The following is a 22361-nucleotide window of genomic DNA, read 5'->3' as shown; positions in this document are numbered from 1 at the left end:
AAACACCAAGGTATGTGTCACAATGGAAGAGGATGCTGCTGAACAAGGAACTTGTTCTCTTTATTCCTGGATTGTCAGCAAGGCTCTCCCCTACATCTTCCATGGTCAAAGGTTATTAACAGCCTTGGAAAGTATCTATTAATTTCCACTAGGAAATATGTTAGATTAAAGCAATCACTCATCAGTACTTGTAGGACAGTGTTTTGTCACAGGACTATTCCATATCCCTGCATTTTAAACAGTGGTTTCCCTGTTTCTTTCTTCAGCAAGGGGAGACCTAAAAAGAGGACCTGTGCACTAGGTACTATTAATGCAGCACTAGCTACTATTAATGTAGCACTAGCTTTCTAAGGGAAGGTGATTAGCACTGTGAAACACATTCTTTGAATTCAATGTAAAGGTTTTCTATAAAAGCACAAAGACAACAAATAACTGAACCATTAGGAACTTTTACTCTTTGTTTAAAATAGTCTCACTGTATTTCAGTAGCCTATATTCAGATGCCACTGTATTTATGCTTACAGAAAAAAACAACAAAAAACCCCACTCTCTGAATCAAAGCATCCTAAAAAAGAAAGCTTAAGAAGTCAGTTTCTTCTTTCTGCCCAGAATCCATTCTAACCCACTCCTAGCAGATGTTTTTCCAATCTGTTCCTTAAATTCATAAAAAGATACAAATTCTACATAGTCTTCCTCAGCAGTCCATTCCAGACCTTGGCTGCCTTCTACAAATTAGAAAGGTTTCTTTGTAACTAACCTAAATTTTCGCTCCTACAACATAATCCCATTACCTCTTGTCCTACCCACAGTGAATGCAAACAGTTGATCCCTTTCTCTTTGTAGCAGCTGTTTATATATTCAAAGACCTGTCTCTGTCTTTACTTCCCTAAACAACCCTCATTCTTTCATCTTTTCCCATAAGGTACTCTTTCAAGCATCCCCTGTTACTTTGTCTCTGTTCTTTCTCAGTTGGCCCATGTCTTTCTACATGCACTTAACTCTCCCAGATGTATCCCTCTGAAGTCCAGAAAATTGCAGATGACACACAGAGAAATGGCTGTAGGATGCAGAATGTGGTATGCCACCATTTCAGAAAAATCAAGACCAAACCCACCAAAGAACCTTTGGTCTTCAGTTAATACTTGCAGTACAAGACTGAAGGAACCTGTACCACATCATTGCAAACAACACGGCCACCAAACCTACCTTGCATCTTCTCATATCTCACAGAGAAAACTTCAGCCTCCAGGGCTGCCAATCTATCACCTTTCAAAATGCTAGGTTTGTTTCCGAGTGTTTTGAGAATAAAACCGGTTTCCTCCTATCAAGGTTTCAGCCACTCTTCACCCATACTGCAGCAATTCCCCCTTACAGGAATTGTACCACCTTAACACTCGCCTTCTAACAACAGAAACAACTATTTCTCAGTGTTACTTCTGTACTAAATTGTCTTCAATCTATACCTTTATACACTGGTTTATCTTCATTTGTACTTACCTCACTAATGGCCGCATTATCTTCCTCACCTGGGCGTACCAGTCTGTTTCCAGTTAACTTCATGGAGAGTCCAAAATCGCTAATTACACATGTTCCATCATTCTTTACCAGTACATTGCGGCTGTTCAAGTCACGATGGGATATTGCAGGTTTGTAATGGTCTATTTGGACATAAGGAAGTGCTTGTTAATATTTGAGCAGTTCTACTGTTTGGCAAAATGAGAGAATCTCATCATGTCTGCTTAGCTATTTTTATAAACAGAACATCAACTTATCTTTTAGAAAGCTAACATTTTTGTTTCCTTACAGTAAGCTCCACAGTATGCTATCTATAGAAAACTAACTGGCATTCAGAGTTTCACTGTATCTATACGATATATTAGGCTACTGCTATACACAGTTCTAATGTTTGCCAGTAAGCTGCTTTCCAAGGGATACTTCAGCATGATTTTGGCAGGGGAGACATCATGTACTTAAGCACAGACCTGCTGCCACAGCCCTGATAGCCATTCCAAATGCTCTCTCTCATATCCACACTCCTGTGTCAAATACAGCACCAACTATTTACATTATGATTGGAATTGGCACCTATGCAGAAGATACGTAGACAATGTTATTCCAGAGAGTCTGAACATGTTCATCTTGCAAATGATCTGCTCTTTTCCAAAGAATAACCTCAGTTATTCCTAGTTTTCATGCAATTTATTTTATTAGTAAAGCAGCCAGCACTATTGAACCAGTTTTACTGTGGAATTTATTCTACTCCATGAGTTCCTTCCTAGCATTCATAGACCAGTCTATGGCTGTCTCTTCTTTCTGATGGAAAGTTTACACATTTTCTGACTACTAATGGACACAACTGTCTGCACATTTCGAAATGATGAAGTTAAGATGATAGCTGCAGTTTCAACGGCACATAGGAATTACTGATTTAGGTATTTTCAGCCTTGCACTTTTAACAGCATCTTCAGTTGTCATTCTTTGGTAGAGCTGATGCTTAACATTTGAGATATATAGTTTGGAATTTTAATCCAAACATTAGCACCTTAACGTAGAATTAATGATACCATCCTTTTATTTACTGCCAAAAAGCTAACACTTCAGTGCCAGGCCATATTCTGCAGCCTGATACATCACAGATTTCAGACTATCTGCTTTGTAATCATGATACTTCAGCTGCTGAAATGCTGGCTGAAGCATGCAAGCAGAGATATAAAGATATAAATCAATATGTTGTCACATCCTGTGCTATTATAAAACACTAAAAGTCCAGCAGTATTGTTTGTACACAGTGAAGACTAGGCCCACACCCTCAGACAAAAATAAATAAAACTACAGTGGAGTTAGAAGATTTAATTATTTCTCTTCGTGTATACAGTTCACACAGAAACTAAAAATTGCTTCGGTGATTTGTGTCTGAACTGCAAAACAAAACAGAACACCCCATCTGTTTGCTCTCTGCTAGACAGACATCCAGTGCTTCAGGTCTTCAGTCATCTGTTGCCATGATACAGCAGCACTGCACAACTCTGCCTCCTCCTCTTGCCTTTCTCTGGGGCTCTGCTGGCTCTTACTCCATGTTTTCACACAAGTGTCACAGATGCAGCTCACAACATGGGATTGTTCAGAAGGAAAGAACATATGAGAAGTTCTGAGTAACCTCTATTTGCATTCATCATTTCCTACTCACTGTACTGTCACAGAGAAAAAGAAAGATAGGAATCTACTGCCTGACAGAAATAAGAGTATCTTAAACATCTTGGCATCCCTTCCTGGCCTTACCTCCTCGAGGTAGTTCCGTGTGCAGGTACGCCAAGCCCCTAGTTATAGAGTGTGCCAAACGACAAGAGCTCACCCAGTCACTTGTGTGGAGACTCAAATATTTGCACAAAGAACCCTGAAAAAAACCCCAAACAAACAAACAAACAAAGGGATTAAAATCATTGTCCACAGTTGAATAACTCAAAATCTTCAGGAGAGTCAGTTTTATCCATTGCTCCTGAAAGGTGTAATCCCGCAACTGCTTCTGTGTTTACCCAGATTTTCTAAAACACAAGATTGCATGAAAGTTTCATTAATTTCTGGTGCTGACGTTTGGTTTATCTAAAGGGGAAGAGAAAATTTATCACAGGGACTGCCTTCAGGAATAAAGATATTAATTATAAAACAAAAGCAAAGCATGCATTTCAATTATTCTTCTCAAAAAGTCTTGTTGAACAACAGAAGAAAGGTAACTGCAGACAAAACAGCCTGGGTTACTAAATAGTGGTCTTTAAACCATTAGCACTTACAGAATACCTGACATCTCCCACTGGCATCTCCCCTGTTATAATCTATTTATGTATCGAAACAAAAAAACCCAAAGGCAATTCAGAATAGGAGTGAGTCCACACACACTGGAGAAACAGGAAAAAAGAATGTCATGTTCCCCTTTTCTTGAAAGAGAAGTTAAATGTGAAAAATGGTGGAATCTCCAAGAAAACCAGAAAGAAGGGTGTCAACTATGATACTGAGGTACTCTAGAAACTGAGACTGCTATCTGAAACAAGAGCCAAATCCTGCAAACTATGACACCTTTGAGCAGTTTTTATGCACATAGTCTCCAATGACAATATACTTAGTTTAAACAAACTAAATCACCATGCATGAAGAACAAGTTGACCAGTTGTCTCCGCATATGGGTTACAAAATATTTATGACTACATGCTACCCTGCTTTTGCCTATTTAAATCTGTAATCTTAAAGAGGCACCAATGTGTAACATCTGATCATAGCCGCAACTAGAACCACTTTATTGCAAAATTAGTTATGTACATTTGGTTCAAAAAAAGCTGGTATGTGCTATTTGAGTCCATTTGGAGTTTACATTCAGGTATGTAACACATGCACAGCTCAGATGGAGGCACAGAGATACCAGAATTTAAAGTGACTGAAGCATTAGACATTTTTTTAATCCAATGCTAAAACTAAAACCAAGTTCTTGACACTCGTTAATAGAATTACAAAAGTCTTAAGAGCTTTTCAGACTTGGCCTGCGCAGAACAAGGAACCCCTAAATAGATAACCTCCTCGGTGAAAACACAGACCAAATGTCACTCATACAAGTTTACATGAACTTTTTTTTTTCATTGTTTAAAATGCTGTTACATGAACTTCAAATAGATTTTGGTAATAAATAAAAAAAAGCTGAGAATCCACCTAGAAATGAGTTAAAGAATTTTACTTTTTTTTTTTTCTTACTGTTTAGAGTTTTTTAAGAAATACAAACACTCTTATTAGCCTCCAATTGCCAGCAACTTGGGTGCGGTAACAGATTTTCTTGGCTTAGTGGGTTGAGATCCCAGCCCACTCTAATGGAGGCCACAGGACTGTTGTCATGGTGTGACTGGGAAACACTCACTGTATAAAGAGCTCAAACCAACTTCAAGATCTTTCTGCTGCAGAGCTTGCTAGCCACCAGATATTTTTTAAGCTAGCTGAGGGCTGTGATTGTATGCTTTTAGTGAAGTTCAATATAAATGAACCAGGAAAAGTTTTAGTCAAGATTGAGAGAGATATATATTTGTAATTAAAATTATTTTTGTCAGAGTCATGAGTTACATGTTAAATTGGGGACATTTGTTCTGATTATAAATATTGATAAAATTGATGCTTTTATCAATCATAAGATTCTGTATGTGTTTTACAACAATTTTTATATTGTTCTAAAAAGACATGAATGTCTGACTACTGAGGGGACGATTCTGTGGCTATTATGTATTTCCTACTATGTCATCGCTTGCAACTTACTGCTTATTCACCTGCCACGCTCAGAGTACCATCAGAACAGCATGTTGATTGATAAATACATGTATCTTTCCTTTTATTACTTGCTCACCTACTTTCTTTGGTCTGAAGGCACGTTTGGATAACGACACAATTTGGGTCAAACCTATCTGTCTTGCTTTCACCGAGGCACCACCAAGAACAATTATCTGTGTGAAAGTGTTCTGGTTTGTGTATTCCTATTTCTGAAAAGGAAAGCATTTCAAGGGAGAATGATGTTTTGGATGGGGAGTATTTTACCTGCACATCTTGTATGGGTTACTCCTTATTGAAATAAGATTTATGGCTCCAGTTTGAACAGTGCAATTCTCTTTTAGTAGGGCTGCCACAGCAGGCTTCCTTCTCTGCTGTTAGCTCCACATACAGCAGAACATCTGCTCACTGAATTAAGGATCACACTGTGCATTAATTACACCTGCTGTGCACTTTTTCCAATGACTTCCGAACCATCAGTGGGTTGATTTTAGACTAATCTTGCTGTTCTTAATACCATATTGGGAAAGAATCTGATATGATGTCATAAGCCTCATCTGTGCATGTAATCAGATCATTAACAGATCCTGTTTATATAAGCAACAAGACACAATTTTCAATCAAATTACATTTCAGATGAAAATCCTTTCATTCAAGAAAACAGCAAAACCGGATCACCTGTTATGACAGTTATGCTATGGCTTCCCAGGAGCAGAATACTTGCTTGATTTCACTTAACTCAATTAGTTGAAAATAAGCCCACTCTGCCAGAGCAGGCCAGAGCTGACGTGCTTTGTCACTGTCCATCTGGTACGGGCACGACTGAGCTTTTTCTATGGTCATTTCTAGTCCCTGCAATCTCTTCTTAGATGTCCATCTCTTCTAAGCTGACATGATCAAGTGTGTTCTCACTTAAAAGTTTCAGTTTAGATACTCTTTATATATTTGTGAAGTGCTGCTGCCTTAAATTTGCATATATATTTAGATACTTATATACACATATGCATTTAACTTTCAACACAAGCACATATGTAGAGCTAAAAACACCCTAAGACAGGCCATCGTTACTGCTATTTATTACTGCTGTTTCTTTTTGCTACTTGAATAAACAGGTTTTGTCCTACTGTCCCCATAACAAATCAGGCTTCAGCCATCACCTTTACACACTGGAGTAAATACAATATGAGTTCACTTACTTCAGACCAAAAAGCTCATTAAAAAAAATTATTTAACTGAACAATTAAAGTTCCTTCCCATACACAAGCCAAAACCCCCCAAGATAAATTGTGAAATGTAATTTTTTGCATTTTCATATATATAAATGCCATATACATTACATTTTATGATCTTTCATGAAGGCAATTCACATTTATGCTGTGTATTTTTTAAATATTTTTGTTTCTATGCATGTACACACACACACACACACATAGAGTGTTAGGAACTCAAATCAATGAATTTGAGGGATATAAGCATTCAGTTAGCTAAGGAGATTTGAAGATAAGGTTCTGGAAAGTAAGGCTGCCTTCTTAAGATTTGTCCTACATCATCAATATATGGTGCAGCGAAATAAATATGGTATGCCACAGAAAGCTTTAAAGAAGATAACAGGATAAAAAGTCAACATGATTTATAGTACCACAAACTCATTTGACAACAATATTGGATCTACTATGTTTCATTGTAAAAAACCCCACCATTTACAGCTACTGAGTGAGGTCATAACTACCATAACAGAGATATAATGTCTTAATACTAAGAAGTTTTAAATTTATTATATTATTTTTAAGTAAAAACAACTCATCAAATTCTGACCTTGAATATTGCACAGTTGACTAAAAAAAACCTTCATGGTAACCAAGAGCAAATACTACAGCTAAGAATTTGTAAGACTATTTGGTAGCACTAACTGGGAAATCTTAAAGGGTATTACAGTAAACCACCCTGAGGTTCATTAAAATTGTAATTTATATGGATTACTTTTACATTACTGTGCAAGAAGCAACAATGAAAAAACCTGGCAAATACTAAAGTACATCCTTGTTATGTGGCTATTCTTAGGAATCTAAACCAATATGATTGATTTCTTTGAAGCACTTACATTGGGGTAATACTCCATCACCAATAAATATTCCATACGGCCGTCTGCAGTGAATCTTTCATCCCCCACAATGAAGCGTGCGATGTTGTCATGTTCCATCAGTGGAATCCTGTAAATGTTCCTCTCGTTGACAAAGTTTTGACGATTAGCAAAAGAAAATACTTTCACAGCAACTGGACGTTCATCTAGGGAGCCTTTATACACTGCTCCATAACGTCCCCGGCCAATCAACTGTGAAAAAATGTAAATAATTAGTTCACTAAATAATAAATGAAGACAAACCCCAAGTTTTCACTCTACAAAGATTGTACGTGAACTTTTACACTGACTTACACTACAAAAAATAGTGAATATAGTGAATATTTTGTATTGAAAACTAGAATTAGAATGCTGTCACAAAAGCTATTTTGGAGCTGGAAACCTCAGCATAGGCCAACTTAGATCTTACTAAATTGATCCATGGTCTGAATACTCAGTAAATAAATCACAAATAACCTATTCAGCAGTTATATATAGAATCAATAAAATCCATGTGGTTTGTGCTGCTAATTCTCTTATTAAACTTTTGCCTACCAAACATTTATAGCTTTTATGTGATCAATTTTAATTAGCTCCAGAGATCACAGACATTAAGCTAAACATTTTAGGTTTAGGATAGCTTTATAAGCTGTACCTTTTAGGTTAGTAATAACAATATATGCATTTGTAGTGCAAAATAGATACCAAGAGAGGTAAACAGGTTTTAACAGAAAGGAATAATTAATTCCTTACTACCTGTGAATCTTTATTCTAGCCCCCACTGTTAGACATTCTTCACAGACCCGCCTTTCCCATCTCCATGGCAACTAAAGATGTGATCTCTGCTCTAAACCAAAACGTAGGACCACCTTCAGGAAGAGTCCTAGTTTCTAAAGCTCAAAAAATTCTAACTACATAAGAATTTAATTATCTATTTAATTTAAATAATTTTCAGGAAGACCTAGACATGAAACGGTAAGGATTTCACAGACCAGAATCTTTTTACTTTTTAAATACTTACACTTGGAGGAGGAACGGAAAGCAGAAGGGATTACAGAAGTAATGCTTCTAAAGATGATAAAATTGTCTAACAGGAAAGTTTTCAACAATAAAGTATCTTTTAACATACAGACTTGCTATTTCTCAGTCCTTCCATGTCAGTGGATTGCAAAAGAGCAGCGAGTCACTTCAAGGTACAAACCCGGAATGTATTCTACCCACAGAGAGGTCAAAAGGCAAGCACAGGTTAAGACAATTTATTCTGCAACACCTTATGACTGGGGGTGAGGAGTCAGCTCCTTAGGATTTAAGAAAGAGGACAGAAGATGCCATAGCAGATCTCTCTACCAATGAAGTTGCTGCTTTTTCCAAGACTGCTTATCAGTGTGAGTAATTTCATCTGGGGCTTTGCATGCTTCTACAATACACATCCTTATACTCTCGTAAACTCTCCCTCAAGTACTTTTTTGTTGGTAGAAGGCTCCCAAGCTTCTTTGCTGATTAGTCTGCTGTCACCATTAGCCCAGACCACACTGCATCTCTGCAGTCTGCATCTCTAGGTGTGAGTTCCAATGGGCAAAAAGAAGAAAAGCACCACTCTGAAATTCTCTCAGTCATTCTACTGATTTATTTCTGGCTAAAAGCTTTTAAAAATTCCCTAAGTTCTATCAAGCATACCAATTGAAAACATAACATTTTGCAGCTTTCTAATGACATGTCTAACACCAAGCTGAGTAGAAAGTTCTGGTTGGCCTCTAGTTGCCATGGAGATAGAGAGTACCCCACTGTGAAGAATGAGTATACGTAAATGCACCACTACTGAAACACACTGCTCTATCTGCAATAAATTCTATATTCCAATAGTGTTACTAAAGCATTTCAGATGACTACAGTAGGACACTGTACTTCAAGTGATCAGTGTCAAGCAAAAAGATGGATCTTTTGATGCAATGCTGAAATACAGCACATTCCAATTTCCCCCCTTACCTCCCAGTGTTTAGTATTTCTTCTCAAGGTAGAACATGTTCTAGCTAATACCAACAATATTACTAACAAAACCAGGCAAAATGTAACTGTGGTAACCTTTTTTATTATTATTTTTTTATTTTTTCTTTTCATTTCTTCTTTAAACTGTGATTTAGAAGAAAACATTACAGGAGCACTGATACGTTTATTTCTGTAACTATACCTGGGAGGTGATATGACCATAAGTGTTACATTGAATAAAAATGAAGATTAAGAAACAGAGTTGAACATTTACCTCCAACAACTTTAGATTATCCAGATCCAATGAGGGCTCTGATGCTGCTGCCTCCATCATGTTCATACTGTGCAAACCTTGTTTACGGTCTCCTGTGGAAGGAGGTGGGGAGGGAATCAGAGAGTTTCCTTTTTTTGCCATGCTACAAGTGAAAAAAATACAACTTACCTGGGACTTGGCAGAAACACATATTGTAGGCAAGGACATAACAAGTAAAAAGGAAACCTGTAAAATCTTCTCAGAGTCACTAAAATCAGCAGTGAAGGTGCTGATAGCTACAAACTTAAGGCTATCTGCTACACAACTATTTTGATAATTGAATGTCACTGGCAATAACTATAAAGCACGTTCACAACCTCACTTAAACTGTGTTGAGCAGAGGATCTGTTGAAGAAAAATGGGTCCCAAAATGCCAGCTTGGAGAAATCATAAATCTCTCTGGACTGTTATGAAAGGCATATCACCATAAAGTGTCAGAGAGGAGAAAGGGGAGCATTATGTACAAACATATAGTAGAGACTGGGAAGAGCAGAAGACATAAGTATAACTTTGAGAAATAGTCAAAAGAACAATAAAAAAACCCAGTACCATCAAACCCTACCTGCAAGCATCCTGTAACCAAAGAACAGAGCAGCAATCAAAACAGCCAGTACAGACACAGATGCAAGGGCAATAACTATAGTCTCATCTCGATGAAAAGAATGAGAAGAATCTGAAAGAAAACAAGATGAAGATTCTTTAATTGTAAATTTGAAAGAATCAGCACTATAAAACATGTAATTGTTATTACAACAACGAGGAAAAAAATTGTACGCTGGATTGTAAGACACTGCACTAAACTCTTTTTCCTCTTAAAATCTAGGGATGGCAAAAGAGCTGATCAGCAGAAATACAGCTGAGCGCACGTTCATTGGCAGCTTTTCCCAGTCTTCCCTTGCAGAGAGAAGCACCAACAGCAGAAAGTCAATCTTCTTTCTAGCTGACAAAGTTCAGCCCAGCCATACAAGGCCAAGTTGATGTAGTCCTGCTCTGCTATCTCTGCCTTAATCCAGCTTCCTGGTATGAACCAGGTTTGTAACCTTTACAAGTTGGGGTTTTTTTTCATTATTTTTCCCAGAATGGAAATCTCAAAAAAGTTTGCTAATAATGCTGCAAATGTGATGAATACTGAATGTTTTGTATCAAATATCTACAATGTACATTAGATACAAGTCCATTTGTGGAAATATTTCAAAATACTTTGGAGTATTGATTTGTTTTTTGTCGGGCCTCAGATAGTTTTTAGCATAACTCTCACTCCTTAATTCATAAAAAGAAGTATCTCCACAGACTGCAGCAGAGTATCAGGAAACCTGAAACAACAATAAAACACTAAACAAAATTAAATCACTAGTTTTATTGAGCTTTTTTTAAAATAACATTTGATTTTTGTCAAAATGTCAGTACCTTGCTTTATCTTTTTTTTTTTTTTTCTTCCAGAGCAGGGGAAAGTTTTCATGGAAAAATTTGTTAGTGTCTTCAATGGTTAAGTTAATGCTTCTCCATGTCAGACCCCAGTCTTGCAGGCATATAAATATTCATCCACTTTCATATTAAAATTTATTACTGCAGATATTCCTCTGATGTCAGAATCACTGGAATGTGGCACTACAAGACCTCATTTACTTTGGCTTCAAAACCAAGTTTGGGAACTATGTTTAAACTTGTCTTATATATTGCTAAAAGTACTCCTTAAAAGACTGTAATGAGACCTCACTATGCTAAAACCACAAAATATAAAATGCACACAAGGCTTAAACATTAGGTAAATTTTAAGGTGAGACTGAAATACAATCTATCCCAGTCTACACTAGCTGAATAAACTGACAAATTCACTTTGCTTGAACTGCATTTAAAAGAAATTAAACATGATTCACTTATTCCAGTTCCCAGTGTGGATAGACGCAAGAGAACCAGGTAAGAAGAGAAAGCAAATTTAAAAGACAACAGCTTCCATTTCTACATAACCATAATGGTAAGAGGAAATAATAAAAAGCTGGTAAAACAAAATACCAGTGAGAGTTTCAGCTATGATAGAAGTATGTAAAAAATCACCCACCAAAAATAACATGCACCTTGTATCTGATAAGCCCTTCAAATAAGAGGGAGCTTGTGATAATCATGACACCATCAAAATTAAATTTCTTCCATCAAAAGAAATACCATTACTACATATACAAATATATATTTCAAATTCAAAACGTATACATACATACATATATATTAAAAAACACAACACCATAAAGGAAACTTACATCACACAAAGCTATATGAAATATTACACAAGTGTAAGAAGCTGAATAATTGCTGGCAGGGAAATGTAATTTTGACTTACATATTTTTGTGAATGGAATTTACATTTTATTGGCTTACCTTTTAAAATATATATTAAATGTGGTGGGTTTTGCATCAGTTCAAGATAGTGCCTAGCATGTACTAAGAAAATGCAGGTTTTGAGGGGCCAAGGTTTATGCTATAATTTCAGCTGTATTTTCTTTGACCACACAACTAGGGAGCAGCCATTTACAACCTTCCCATTGCTAAACATACAGTAATCGTTTCCACTACTGTTTGCCAAATGTTATCTAATACCTAAGTTTGATTGCTCTACTTTATTTCTTCTTATAATCAAAGGGTTAACAACATGCCTCCATCATGAGGGCCCTCCTCTACCCTGGAACAGGATTTTGCTGTTCCTCCACTCCTAGCATGGCCCAGGGCAAGGGCACCCTGAGCAACAGGGGTTATTTAGCAGCTCTGGCTGCACTGGCACACTTGCTCTTTCTCCTGTTAGAAACCTGTGAATGGTGGCATTATGCAGGCTGGAGAGCTACTAGAAAATCTCCAAATAACAACATTTTGTGCCGATCAGCAGTAGAAAAACATGCAGAGAAAAAGGACTGTTGCTTTCTCTTTCCTTGATGGACCATTCCCTCTGGGGGCTTTTTCTCTTTAGTGGGTAGCTGTGCAGCCACCAAGTAACCTCAAAGAACTTCCCTGGCCTTCAACAGGAGTGTTTTAATTTTTTTAAGCAGAGTTGTTTCTCAACAAATCTTAGATTGGCTTATCTTGAACCAATTTTTAATTCTTATAAACATTTTTAAATGATGGTGTCAACATTCCAATAGCCAAGTCAGTCCTACAGTGTGAGTTACTATTGTCAGGTTGTTGAGCAACATTTATAAATTTAAGGATAAATACAGATTTCTTAATAAGGGTAACTGAACATCTCAATGGAGTGGGAACGTGAAGCTCAAAACAATATGAATGAGTAAAATGCTGCATTTGACGGCCAGTCATTTCTCAGCAAGGACAATTTCGCTATCTTTTACTTGTAAATCTATGTAAAAAGAAAAGCACAAAACAAACAGTATGACAAAAGTTCCAGATGGCCGCAAAAAAACCACAAAAAGTATTATTTCCTATCTGCCCTCTATCTGCTTCATATGACTAATAACTTTTGATGTTGTCAGATTATCAATCTTTCTTAAATAGAACAAAAAGGGTATGTCATTTATTGACCCAGTTTTAAAACCTTCCAAAGCTTAACAAGACTCTTATTAACTAATTAGTTTTTTCAATCCATCTCTTTCTTTGGATATATTTCATCTTTAGCCTTTTACACCAGCTGCTGAGTTGACTTTAAATGCCTAGATGAGAAATGCCAGCAAAGCCAAAACCAGACAGGACCTCTCAAGGCATTGCAGAGGTTCACATTTCCTCTTTTATCTACTTTTAAGTAAAATAATACGTATTTTGTATATACATATACATGCACATACAAGCCATATTTCTCTTGGTATTAATCTGGAGATGCATTTTAACTAACTTACCAAAAGGCACATCAGTGTGGGTCAATGAAAGTAATTACTGACCTTTAAGCAAGGCACTTTTAAAATAAGAATGTAAAATACACATGTATACAAATTTCTTTTCATGTTTTCTTCCATGAACTTATAGTCCTGTCTGAAACAACTACAAGTCCTTACGATTAAGAAATACATTATGAAAGTTTATTTGATATTACACTTCCTATCAGTAGCTCCAGATGCATCACAGAGCATAAACAACATTTTCTGAACTAAGACTTTGTTGGTCTGAAACTGTTAACAATCCCATCCCCAAATCAGTGGACTCTGCTTTTAAAGTTTATTTACAATGACAAGACTCCTGCCCTACGGCTTCAGTATTTTTTTGTCATGTCATAGTACGAACTGACTTTAAACATACATAACTACTATTCAACAATCTCATTTGAGTTTTGGGGATCATTACCAATATTTGGGTATTTCTTTAGTGACAAATACAAACCAAACAAAAAACTAACTGTCCAACAGTAGTTTCCAATTTCACACTGGGAACACTGGTATCTCAGTATTATTCCCAAACCAATATGTAGCATAAAAAAAAGCAATAGCATATGCTGAGCAGAATTAGCTGCAGACTCTAGAAAATCCACTAATTAAGGAGCTGACTGCTGAGCCAAATTCTACCTACGCTTGTACACAGAAGATATCAGCAAAGCTTCTTCAAGTTTATGTTACTGTAACTGAAAGCAGAGGTTAGTGTAGTTGCTTGTTTCACTGCTATTTATATGTGAGATTTTTATTTCCAACTTCCACTTAGGCTCCCTGATCTAAAACAAAATCTGCCAAAACAAAAAATTAAAACCAACAGAAACTGTTGTAAGGCCCAGAACACCTGAAGACCCAACTTCTTATCCCACTTGGATGGGAAAGGGAGAGCACTGCTGACAGGGCTACTGACTCTTCAAGCAGCAATGTGAGGATGCCATTTAGAAAGCACCCAGCATGTACACACTTCTATCTTGAAACATTACTGCCAGTAATTCTGATACAAGTCAACATTTTTCTGAAGTCCACTAAACCCATCACAAAGAAATATCCCAGCAAATAGTATAACAGTTGTGTTGTGGGTTTGTTTTGTTTTGTTTTGTTTTTAAAATAAGAAAAAGAAACAAAGCACAACTCATTAAAACAGAGACGACCTCCTTCTGGCTGGGGAGCAGCTGGTAACCAACAAGCCACCGTTCCCAGAAGGGTCCTGACCTCACCATCAACAAAGAGCTTGTTTTCAGGTTCCAAAAACCCGAGTACAACAGCTCCTGTGTATGGAGAGAATTTTGTCAAAGGTACACACGAATAATTGAGAATGTATTTCAGAGCAAACTGTGAAGGAGAATGCTTCTAGTACTCAGAAGTGAGTCATCTGGCTGAACCCAGCCCTGCACTTCGGATACTCCCTGCAGGCACTTCTACCACATTAGGGATTTCTCTCTCTTCTCTCAGGCATCACTGCCATAATAGTTTCCAAACACTTAGACAATATCTTTGGTAAATTAATTTTTTAAAATTAAGCTTCCACATTGCCACATATGGAGGTTGTCTACTGCTGCCCTCCTAACCTTCCTCAGGAATGATGCAGAATGAAGAACACTGACAGTGCTAATGGCATCAGGAGGAATAATATTTTTCCTTCAAATTAACTTTTCCACTATAAACATAAGCTTGTAATAGTAATTAATGCAAAAGTATTCCAATCTGTGCCTCTGCTTGAAAAAGCTTCTTCTTTTATTTCTCTGTAATTTAACTTTCAAAAATGAAAGGCTCTTTGATATGCTTCCTGTTTCCATACTTTAAAATCAGCATTTATCCTATTACCAAAGAACACTTTGAGAAATCAGAGAAAACTGAGACAAAACTCGTTAACAACGGCCAACGGCAAAAGAGTCTGTAAACATACAGAACTCTTCCCTGGGAGCCAAAAAGAGGATGCGTAATTCCTGCATCTTCCTTTCCCATCAGCAAATACTGTGAAACCTGCAGACAGCTATCCCCTTAGTTCCCCCCACTCTGATATATCTTCCCTCTGTGGCCGCTGCAGATAAAGCATCAACTAACTCCCTGCCACCAACGTTACTGCGTCAGTTCAAGCACCCAAGTGTGTCCTGTGAAGGTAAAATATTCCAGCCTGGGTCACGAACTGTGAAGAACCCATGCGAAGTTTTCACATTTCTTACTTCACCTTTCAGCAGATTGTTGGCCCTGATACTATTACTACAATTACAAAGTATGAAGCAAATGGAATGGGAAATGAGGAGAAGGAAGGATAGTCTCTTCCTTGTAGCAGCTGAAAGCTGTCCTGAAAACTCTTCTCTACCACTATACCAAAGGTACTACACCATGATGGCCAAAGAGCTCCTTGGGACACTGTAGAGATCACTGTTATGGTGAGACATCTTAAGACAGCCATGAGAAAAGGCAGTCAGTGTTAGCCATGTTGAAAAACCAGGAATCCCATGGGGAAAAATTTGATTGTATAATTAAAGGCTGTATCACAACACGTACACGGAGATGGCCTTAAAACTGTGCAAGCAATGACATTGTCTGCTTCTAATCTTTAAATGTTTGAATATGAAACCTTAGGCTTTGAAATGTTGTTTCAATGCTATATATTTATATGAGAGTGATCATATAATAAAGGACATTTGCACATAAATTTCCACCAGATCGCTATACTGCTATTAAGGCTTTTCATTCCATTTTTAGAAATCTGTCTACTCTTCATGTAAATGACTCACAGCTGTGTATTTGTCACACAGTAGTAAATAATTCTATAAAATATGTGTGTATTTAAGTTTAGATAAGCATTGTATAAAAACATTTTAGAGAAACATACAATTATTCTATATAATGAAAATCAGTTTTAAAAATAACTGCCTAAGTTCCCACAGAATTTCTGGTATCACTATATCAGAAGCCAAGTGGTCTTACAGCTGATAGGTACCAAAATATTAATATTTATTTAAATTGCCATATCACCAAGTAAGTAGCAACTTTAGTCTCCAACACATAAGGAAAACACCATCCTTTAATCTTCACAGCACAGTAACATCTGATTCTTCAAAACAACTGCAGCTGTATGGACTCTGATCAAAGTCAGTAAAACTACACAGGGACTCAAAGATCTGCCCATACAGATCACTCTAGAAAGAAGCAGAGTCTTCACGCCATCCTATAACTATTTCTTTGATGTGATAGATTCAGTATGTTCATTGCCAGTCTGTTGTAGAAGTTGCTTTTCTATTAAGGACCCTTAATGATACTGAGGATGAGATCAGAAGCAGCGTGAGGGAAACCTTACGGTTCAGTCACCAACACAGCGCGCGATGGAACGCTGAAGTGTGGGGGCAATATGGCCTTTAGCTGCAGATGACTGCAAATATGCTCTGCAGATTGGAAAAGAGACTTTTCAAGTATAATTAATTCTACTTGCTTTTAAAGTCACATTTCTTTTCACAGTAGCCCTGCACAACTTTCATGACAGTGATAAGATCTTGGCCCTTCGAAAAAACATACAATTAGCAATCTTTTCCAAGGGCCTACAGATCTATTTATCTGTTCCGTCTACACGTAGCTTATATCAAACATGTCCTAGGAATCTTCCGCAGAGTGTAAAAGTAAGCCCTCATCCCTTACTGAATTCTAGCAGTGCATTCCAACCAAACGAAAACACCTCATCAGGTCTTTTTTTCCCCCTCTTTTCTGGACAGTAATCAACATTTCTTTCCAACCAACTGACCGCTACCTCATTCCTGATCCACTGTCCCGCAGCAAGAGTTCAGTCTTCACCATGCTAGAAGCAAATGACAAGAAAGCCTCCAATATAAACACTATACCAAAACGACTCAAAATATCTTAAGTAAATCTTAAATTCATTCACTACAGGGAAGAAAATGTGAAAGAAAAAAAAATAAGCAGGGAACTTGTAAGGAAGAAATACATGAAGAAATATGTTAGCAGCCTTTTACATACATGGACATAGGTCAGACTTTCATACATGCAAACAAGAATCCCAATCACATAGCCTTCTACACCAAGTTAACTAAATGCATTTAAACTTACTTTTTCAGTTAAGCTGGAACTACATTGTAAGAATACCTTATATTCTACAGACTTTTACAATGAACTCCAGCAGCAGCTATTGCCTGTTTTTCATTAAACCTATGTATAGCTGAGAATGATGAAAGGAAAAAAATAACATTTCCTAAACAACTTTTCCTGTTCACCTAAGCTTTTATAGGTCCATGTTCTAAAACTACTATTATCCTCATTCTGATTTATAAGTCCATACATTTGAAGTGAGGCTGTATCCTTCCCTAAGTGCTTGACAAATTATTAATAAAATCAAAATCCATGTCCACATTTTGTAATAAGATAGTATAAAATGCAAATATCTGATACCTATCAATGTGACCACCTTCAATAGTTAAATCAAAGTTAACTTAAGGAACACTATTTCACATACAATTTTTGGAGGGACCTGAATGCACAATCAAGTTAGCAAGAAAACTTTCATGGAAGAGGACTGAGCACTTGGTGCTCACACAAATGAAAAGCACAACGGGAACTGTATTTTTTTGTGGGAGATGGTGCAACATTCTTTAACAAAATAATCCTGCCAAGCAGTAACCTTAAAGCAATTTTCCTTCACAATTGAAAACGGATGTTTTCCCTGGACTTAAGAGCAAATCCCTGGTTTCTAGTCTATTGACTTAGATGAAGCAGAAAATTTGCACTTAGTTCCAATCATTCCATTATTGGAAGAAAAGATTTATACAGTCACTAATATGTTTCCACTTTGCACTTAGCACCATCATATTTGACTGATTTTAACTTTTTATATAAAATCTTATATAATCATTGTCATGAACTGTCCTTTATAACACATCTCTTCATGTTTTTTCTCCACATCAGGAGAGCTAAAATTTTAATTCATTTTTGACATAATCACATCACTGTATGGAACCTGGGCTGTAAGAAAGCACCAGATTCTCATGAGACTTGCAGTAACATCACAACCTGGCAGCGATGCATTGTGATGCATCCTGTCTGCCTCCTCAGAGAACGCCTCAAAACATCATACAGCCAGCTTGGGCTGTAAAATTTATTTTCCGTAACACGCTCCAGAGGAATCCTGCTACAGCTAGAAGTCAGTCATTCGTGATGGCAGAGTTTCAATAGGCAGATCTCTTTAAAAATCTGCTGTCAGAAAACGCAGTTTAGATTTGAGCTTTCTGGGCTTTGTCTCAAAGAGGAGGGCTCTGTCGCTGCCCCTGCAGCCAGGTGGTCCGAGGGGTGGAATCCCTTCTGGTGCCTCCATCCTCCTCAGGGGTACCAGCTGCCACCAAGCACCTGATCCGGAGCTAGGCCGCGCGTATTAGATTCATCTTTTTTCTTTGTTTTGAAAACTGAAGGCTGTGCTGATACACGAAACTTAAAAATTAAGCACGTGTGGTAATTTCTTTGGCAGAGAAGTGGGTTATGCAATCCCTACCTAATGGCTCTTTCTTTGATGACTACATACAGAGAGGTGAATTAGCAGCTTGTCACGTTTGTACAGAAGTAATTCCTGAGCTGATAAAAACCCAGCACAACTTCTCTTTCTGCCTTTTCTTCTGTGAGTTTGGGCATCTTCAGCATAATTTCTAACACTACTGAACAGACCCTTATAACCACAATGCATGTAAAATGAATAGCAATTAAAAAACAAAACTTAATTTAGATTATCTTTCTGAAGTTCCCTATATACCGATAAATACTTGGTTACTACAGAGATTAAAAAAATACCTCGCTTCTGTAGGCAAACTGCATTCGAGTACACCTCAACCTTGCCTTCAAGCTTAATGGAAAGCTAATTTGGGCACTTAACCACATGCTGGGGTCATCTTCTATATTGAAATAAAATAGTCAGAAAAATGTTTTTTTAATTAAAAGGCTGCAAAAAAACATCTACATTGTCCCTTTATATTGATCTTGGACCAAAGGGACTTCTTTATCAAACCAAACGGTAGCACAGGCTTGAACATAACGGCACTCTTCCAGCTTCTGTAAAAACACTGGATGAAAAAATGCACGTGCTGCAACAGAAAAAAAAAGAGTACTTCAGAAAGCCTCTTTAAAGCTATTTGAAGCTATTTTAAATCCAACAGGCTCAATAGCTAAGTATTTCATATTTGTAATGTTCCCAGGCACTAAAAATACAGCCCAAAAAGTGACATCGAAACACTAAAATGCCTATTTTTATATGGGTGAGCAAACAAACAACCCCCACAAACCACCAAATCTTTTAGAAAAGGCAGCTCTAATCCCGCGTGCCTGCATTTTTTGTGTCTTCGAGAGCTCCGAAGCCCAGCAATGCTGTCTACCAATCAGTCACGCTCCCCTCGCTCCTACAAACCCACATCCCCCCCTTGCCAGCAATTTCCTCAGTGGAAAGGCTGAGCCAAGCCCAAGCAGCGTGGGGCAGCCGGGCCTGTCCAAGCAGGCGCTTGCTGCGTGCACCCTGGAGGAGCGCCGGTGTCTCCGTTTACGGCCGTGGAGCCAGCTGCGGCGCAGAGGCGCAATGCTGGTTCTGCCTGCTGCCAGCTCTGCGCTGCCTGCTCCTGCGCTCCTGGGCAGGCAGGTACACAGAGGACTAATGTCCTGTCAGTAAAGCTGCACGCCCCTGACTGAGGTTCAGGAATATTTTTTTCCTGTCAACCTCAGTAACAGGCAATGAAAAATGAACTGATTTAATGGACACGATTGTATGGGGTGTTTATTCCAGAATCGTTTTCCTAAACATGCAATGAAATCTGAATTACAGCACAGTTTTAGGCAACTAATCTGTTCCAGTAAAAACCCAAGATTGATACAAACAGATAAGGTGAAAATGAGTACTGACAAAACCTTTCATTACACTTCTGGTTTATGTCCTAGCACTTCAGAGCTAATGTCCTAAATCAGCTTAAAACTGTAATCTTCAATGGTAATCCACAGGTATAGCAAATATTTTAGTATTAAAACTTAGCTCTTCCTATTTTCTTTAATTCAAGAACATTTTTCTATACTTTCAGTACAACTCAGTATAGCATACATTCTTGCACGTAAAAGGTTTTGTAATTTTAATTTGAAGGCATGTGCTACTGGGCTGTGAGTTAAATCTGTCTGACGTTGTAGAAACATTCATGGTTACTAAAGCTTGTGTTTGTCTGGCTAATGCCAATTCAAATAACACCCGTGGTATTCCAAAAGGTATGCATCTGATCCTGCTCTTCCTATCATGGTTTAGAAGGACAAAGTCTAACATGAAAGTACATGTCCCATTTTCCCATTAATCCTCCCTCTTACTCTCCTGTTTTTCCCAGTCATCTTCTCTACATGGCCATATAATTTCTAACTTTTACCAGATTCTCTTTTTAAGACTTCAAAAATATTTTAAAAGTCTTTTGTAACTTTAAGATAAGAAAAATCATTACATTTCTCTACCCTCTAACATTGCACTGGTTGGTCTTACCAGGTATGTCCCAGATGAAACTATTGTTAGAAGGAATCGAGTGGTGAAGCAGAAACCGGGAAGTTGGGGCCAGCCAAAAATCCCCCTCCTATCTCGCTCCAGGGTCCCCAAGGAACACAGTGAAGAGTATCTTCCCTTCTCTTCCTCGAGACCTTAGGCACTCTCATTCAGTCAGCATCACCGTCTCTCAGTCTCTCTCTCTCACTCCCATTCCTCATTCAGCTCCCATCCAGCACAGCGCCGTCACTGAAGACACTGCTCTCCCTCTGCCGCAATCCCCTGTGTCCACACCAGTGAGTGGAGGAGGCCAGCGGAGCAGCGGAACCTCTCCTGGTTCCTGCTGAAAACTGTCTCTCCTCCCCAGCTGGGAGGCCTTAGCAAAGGCTATTTTCCTCTATCCCTATCCTTGCTTAAATGGAGAGTCAGCTGGCTTCTGGGCAGGAAGAAACTCCTTCTCAAAGATACTTCACAGATGTGAGACGCAGCTATTTGGGGACATCCTAAAGCAGAAGGAAATTAAGGACAGAAAAGGGTCTGGAAATCTGACAAGCCCAACAGAGCAGTCAGGAGGAGGCAGAGGCATGGCCAGCACTCAGCAGGGTGGAAGCTGAAACAGCGAGAACAGCCCAGTGAGGAGAAAAGCTTTAACCTCAGGAGGACCCCAGTGAAATCAATAGTCTCCACTGACACGCAGCTTCTGTTTCCAAGGCATCAGCTGGAGTGACCTTCTTCAGATAACTGCATCTTGTATGAGGACACACAAGTGCATATATTAGATATGTGTGAATGCATTTTCTTCCTAAAGGAAAGAAAAATTTTCCCTAACTTGAAATACAAAGCAAAGAGAAACTTGGGTTCTGTTTCTGGCTCTGATATATAATAGCCTGATCTTAGGCAGGTTACTTTGTTTCTTTGTGCTTTATGGTAGCTAGTTATATAATGGGAAAAACAGTACGTTCCCTAACTTCAAAGGCTATTCTGATTATTTTAAAATAACATGAAGATGAAAAAGGCAATAATGATAAATAGTAATCCTTAGTTTGCACTTATGCAAAATCCTTCTACAGATCTAAGTACTTGATTTCAGATCAAATACAGACATTGTTTGATGTTCATTTCTCGCAGCACAAGCACCAGCTCAAGCATCCCTTGCCTCCTACTCGCAGGTGCCTGTTCCAGCCCAGCAGTGCCCTGACAGCTGTGCTGTACAACTGCGGTTATGCTGAGCAGGGAACTAGGTAAGAAAGCCAACAGGGAACACCATGGGAGGGGAGGAAGGACAGTATCTAA

General features: G+C 38.0%; 1 protein-coding gene across 1 annotated transcript in view; it reads right to left on the bottom strand.

Annotated features, from left to right (window-relative positions):
• The window catches only part of BMPR2 (bone morphogenetic protein receptor, type II (serine/threonine kinase)), a 105531-nt gene that overhangs the window by 12244 nt on the left and 70926 nt on the right, over positions 1 to 22361 (bottom strand). The window contains exons 4-8 of the mRNA XM_010564952.1: positions 10276 to 10386; positions 9675 to 9766; positions 7397 to 7627; positions 3280 to 3394; positions 1498 to 1658 (exon numbers count right to left, since the gene is read on the bottom strand). Coding sequence (XP_010563254.1) covers positions 1498 to 1658; positions 3280 to 3394; positions 7397 to 7627; positions 9675 to 9766; positions 10276 to 10386 — 710 coding nt within the window. The remainder of the gene's footprint in view (positions 1 to 1497; positions 1659 to 3279; positions 3395 to 7396; positions 7628 to 9674; positions 9767 to 10275; positions 10387 to 22361) is intronic.

Source organism: Haliaeetus leucocephalus, unplaced genomic scaffold, assembly GCF_000737465.1.
Source record: "Haliaeetus leucocephalus isolate CR32 unplaced genomic scaffold, Haliaeetus_leucocephalus-4.0 Scaffold1, whole genome shotgun sequence".
Classification (NCBI taxonomy): domain Eukaryota; kingdom Metazoa; phylum Chordata; class Aves; order Accipitriformes; family Accipitridae; genus Haliaeetus; species Haliaeetus leucocephalus.
This window is presented reverse-complemented; position numbering and strand designations above follow the sequence as displayed.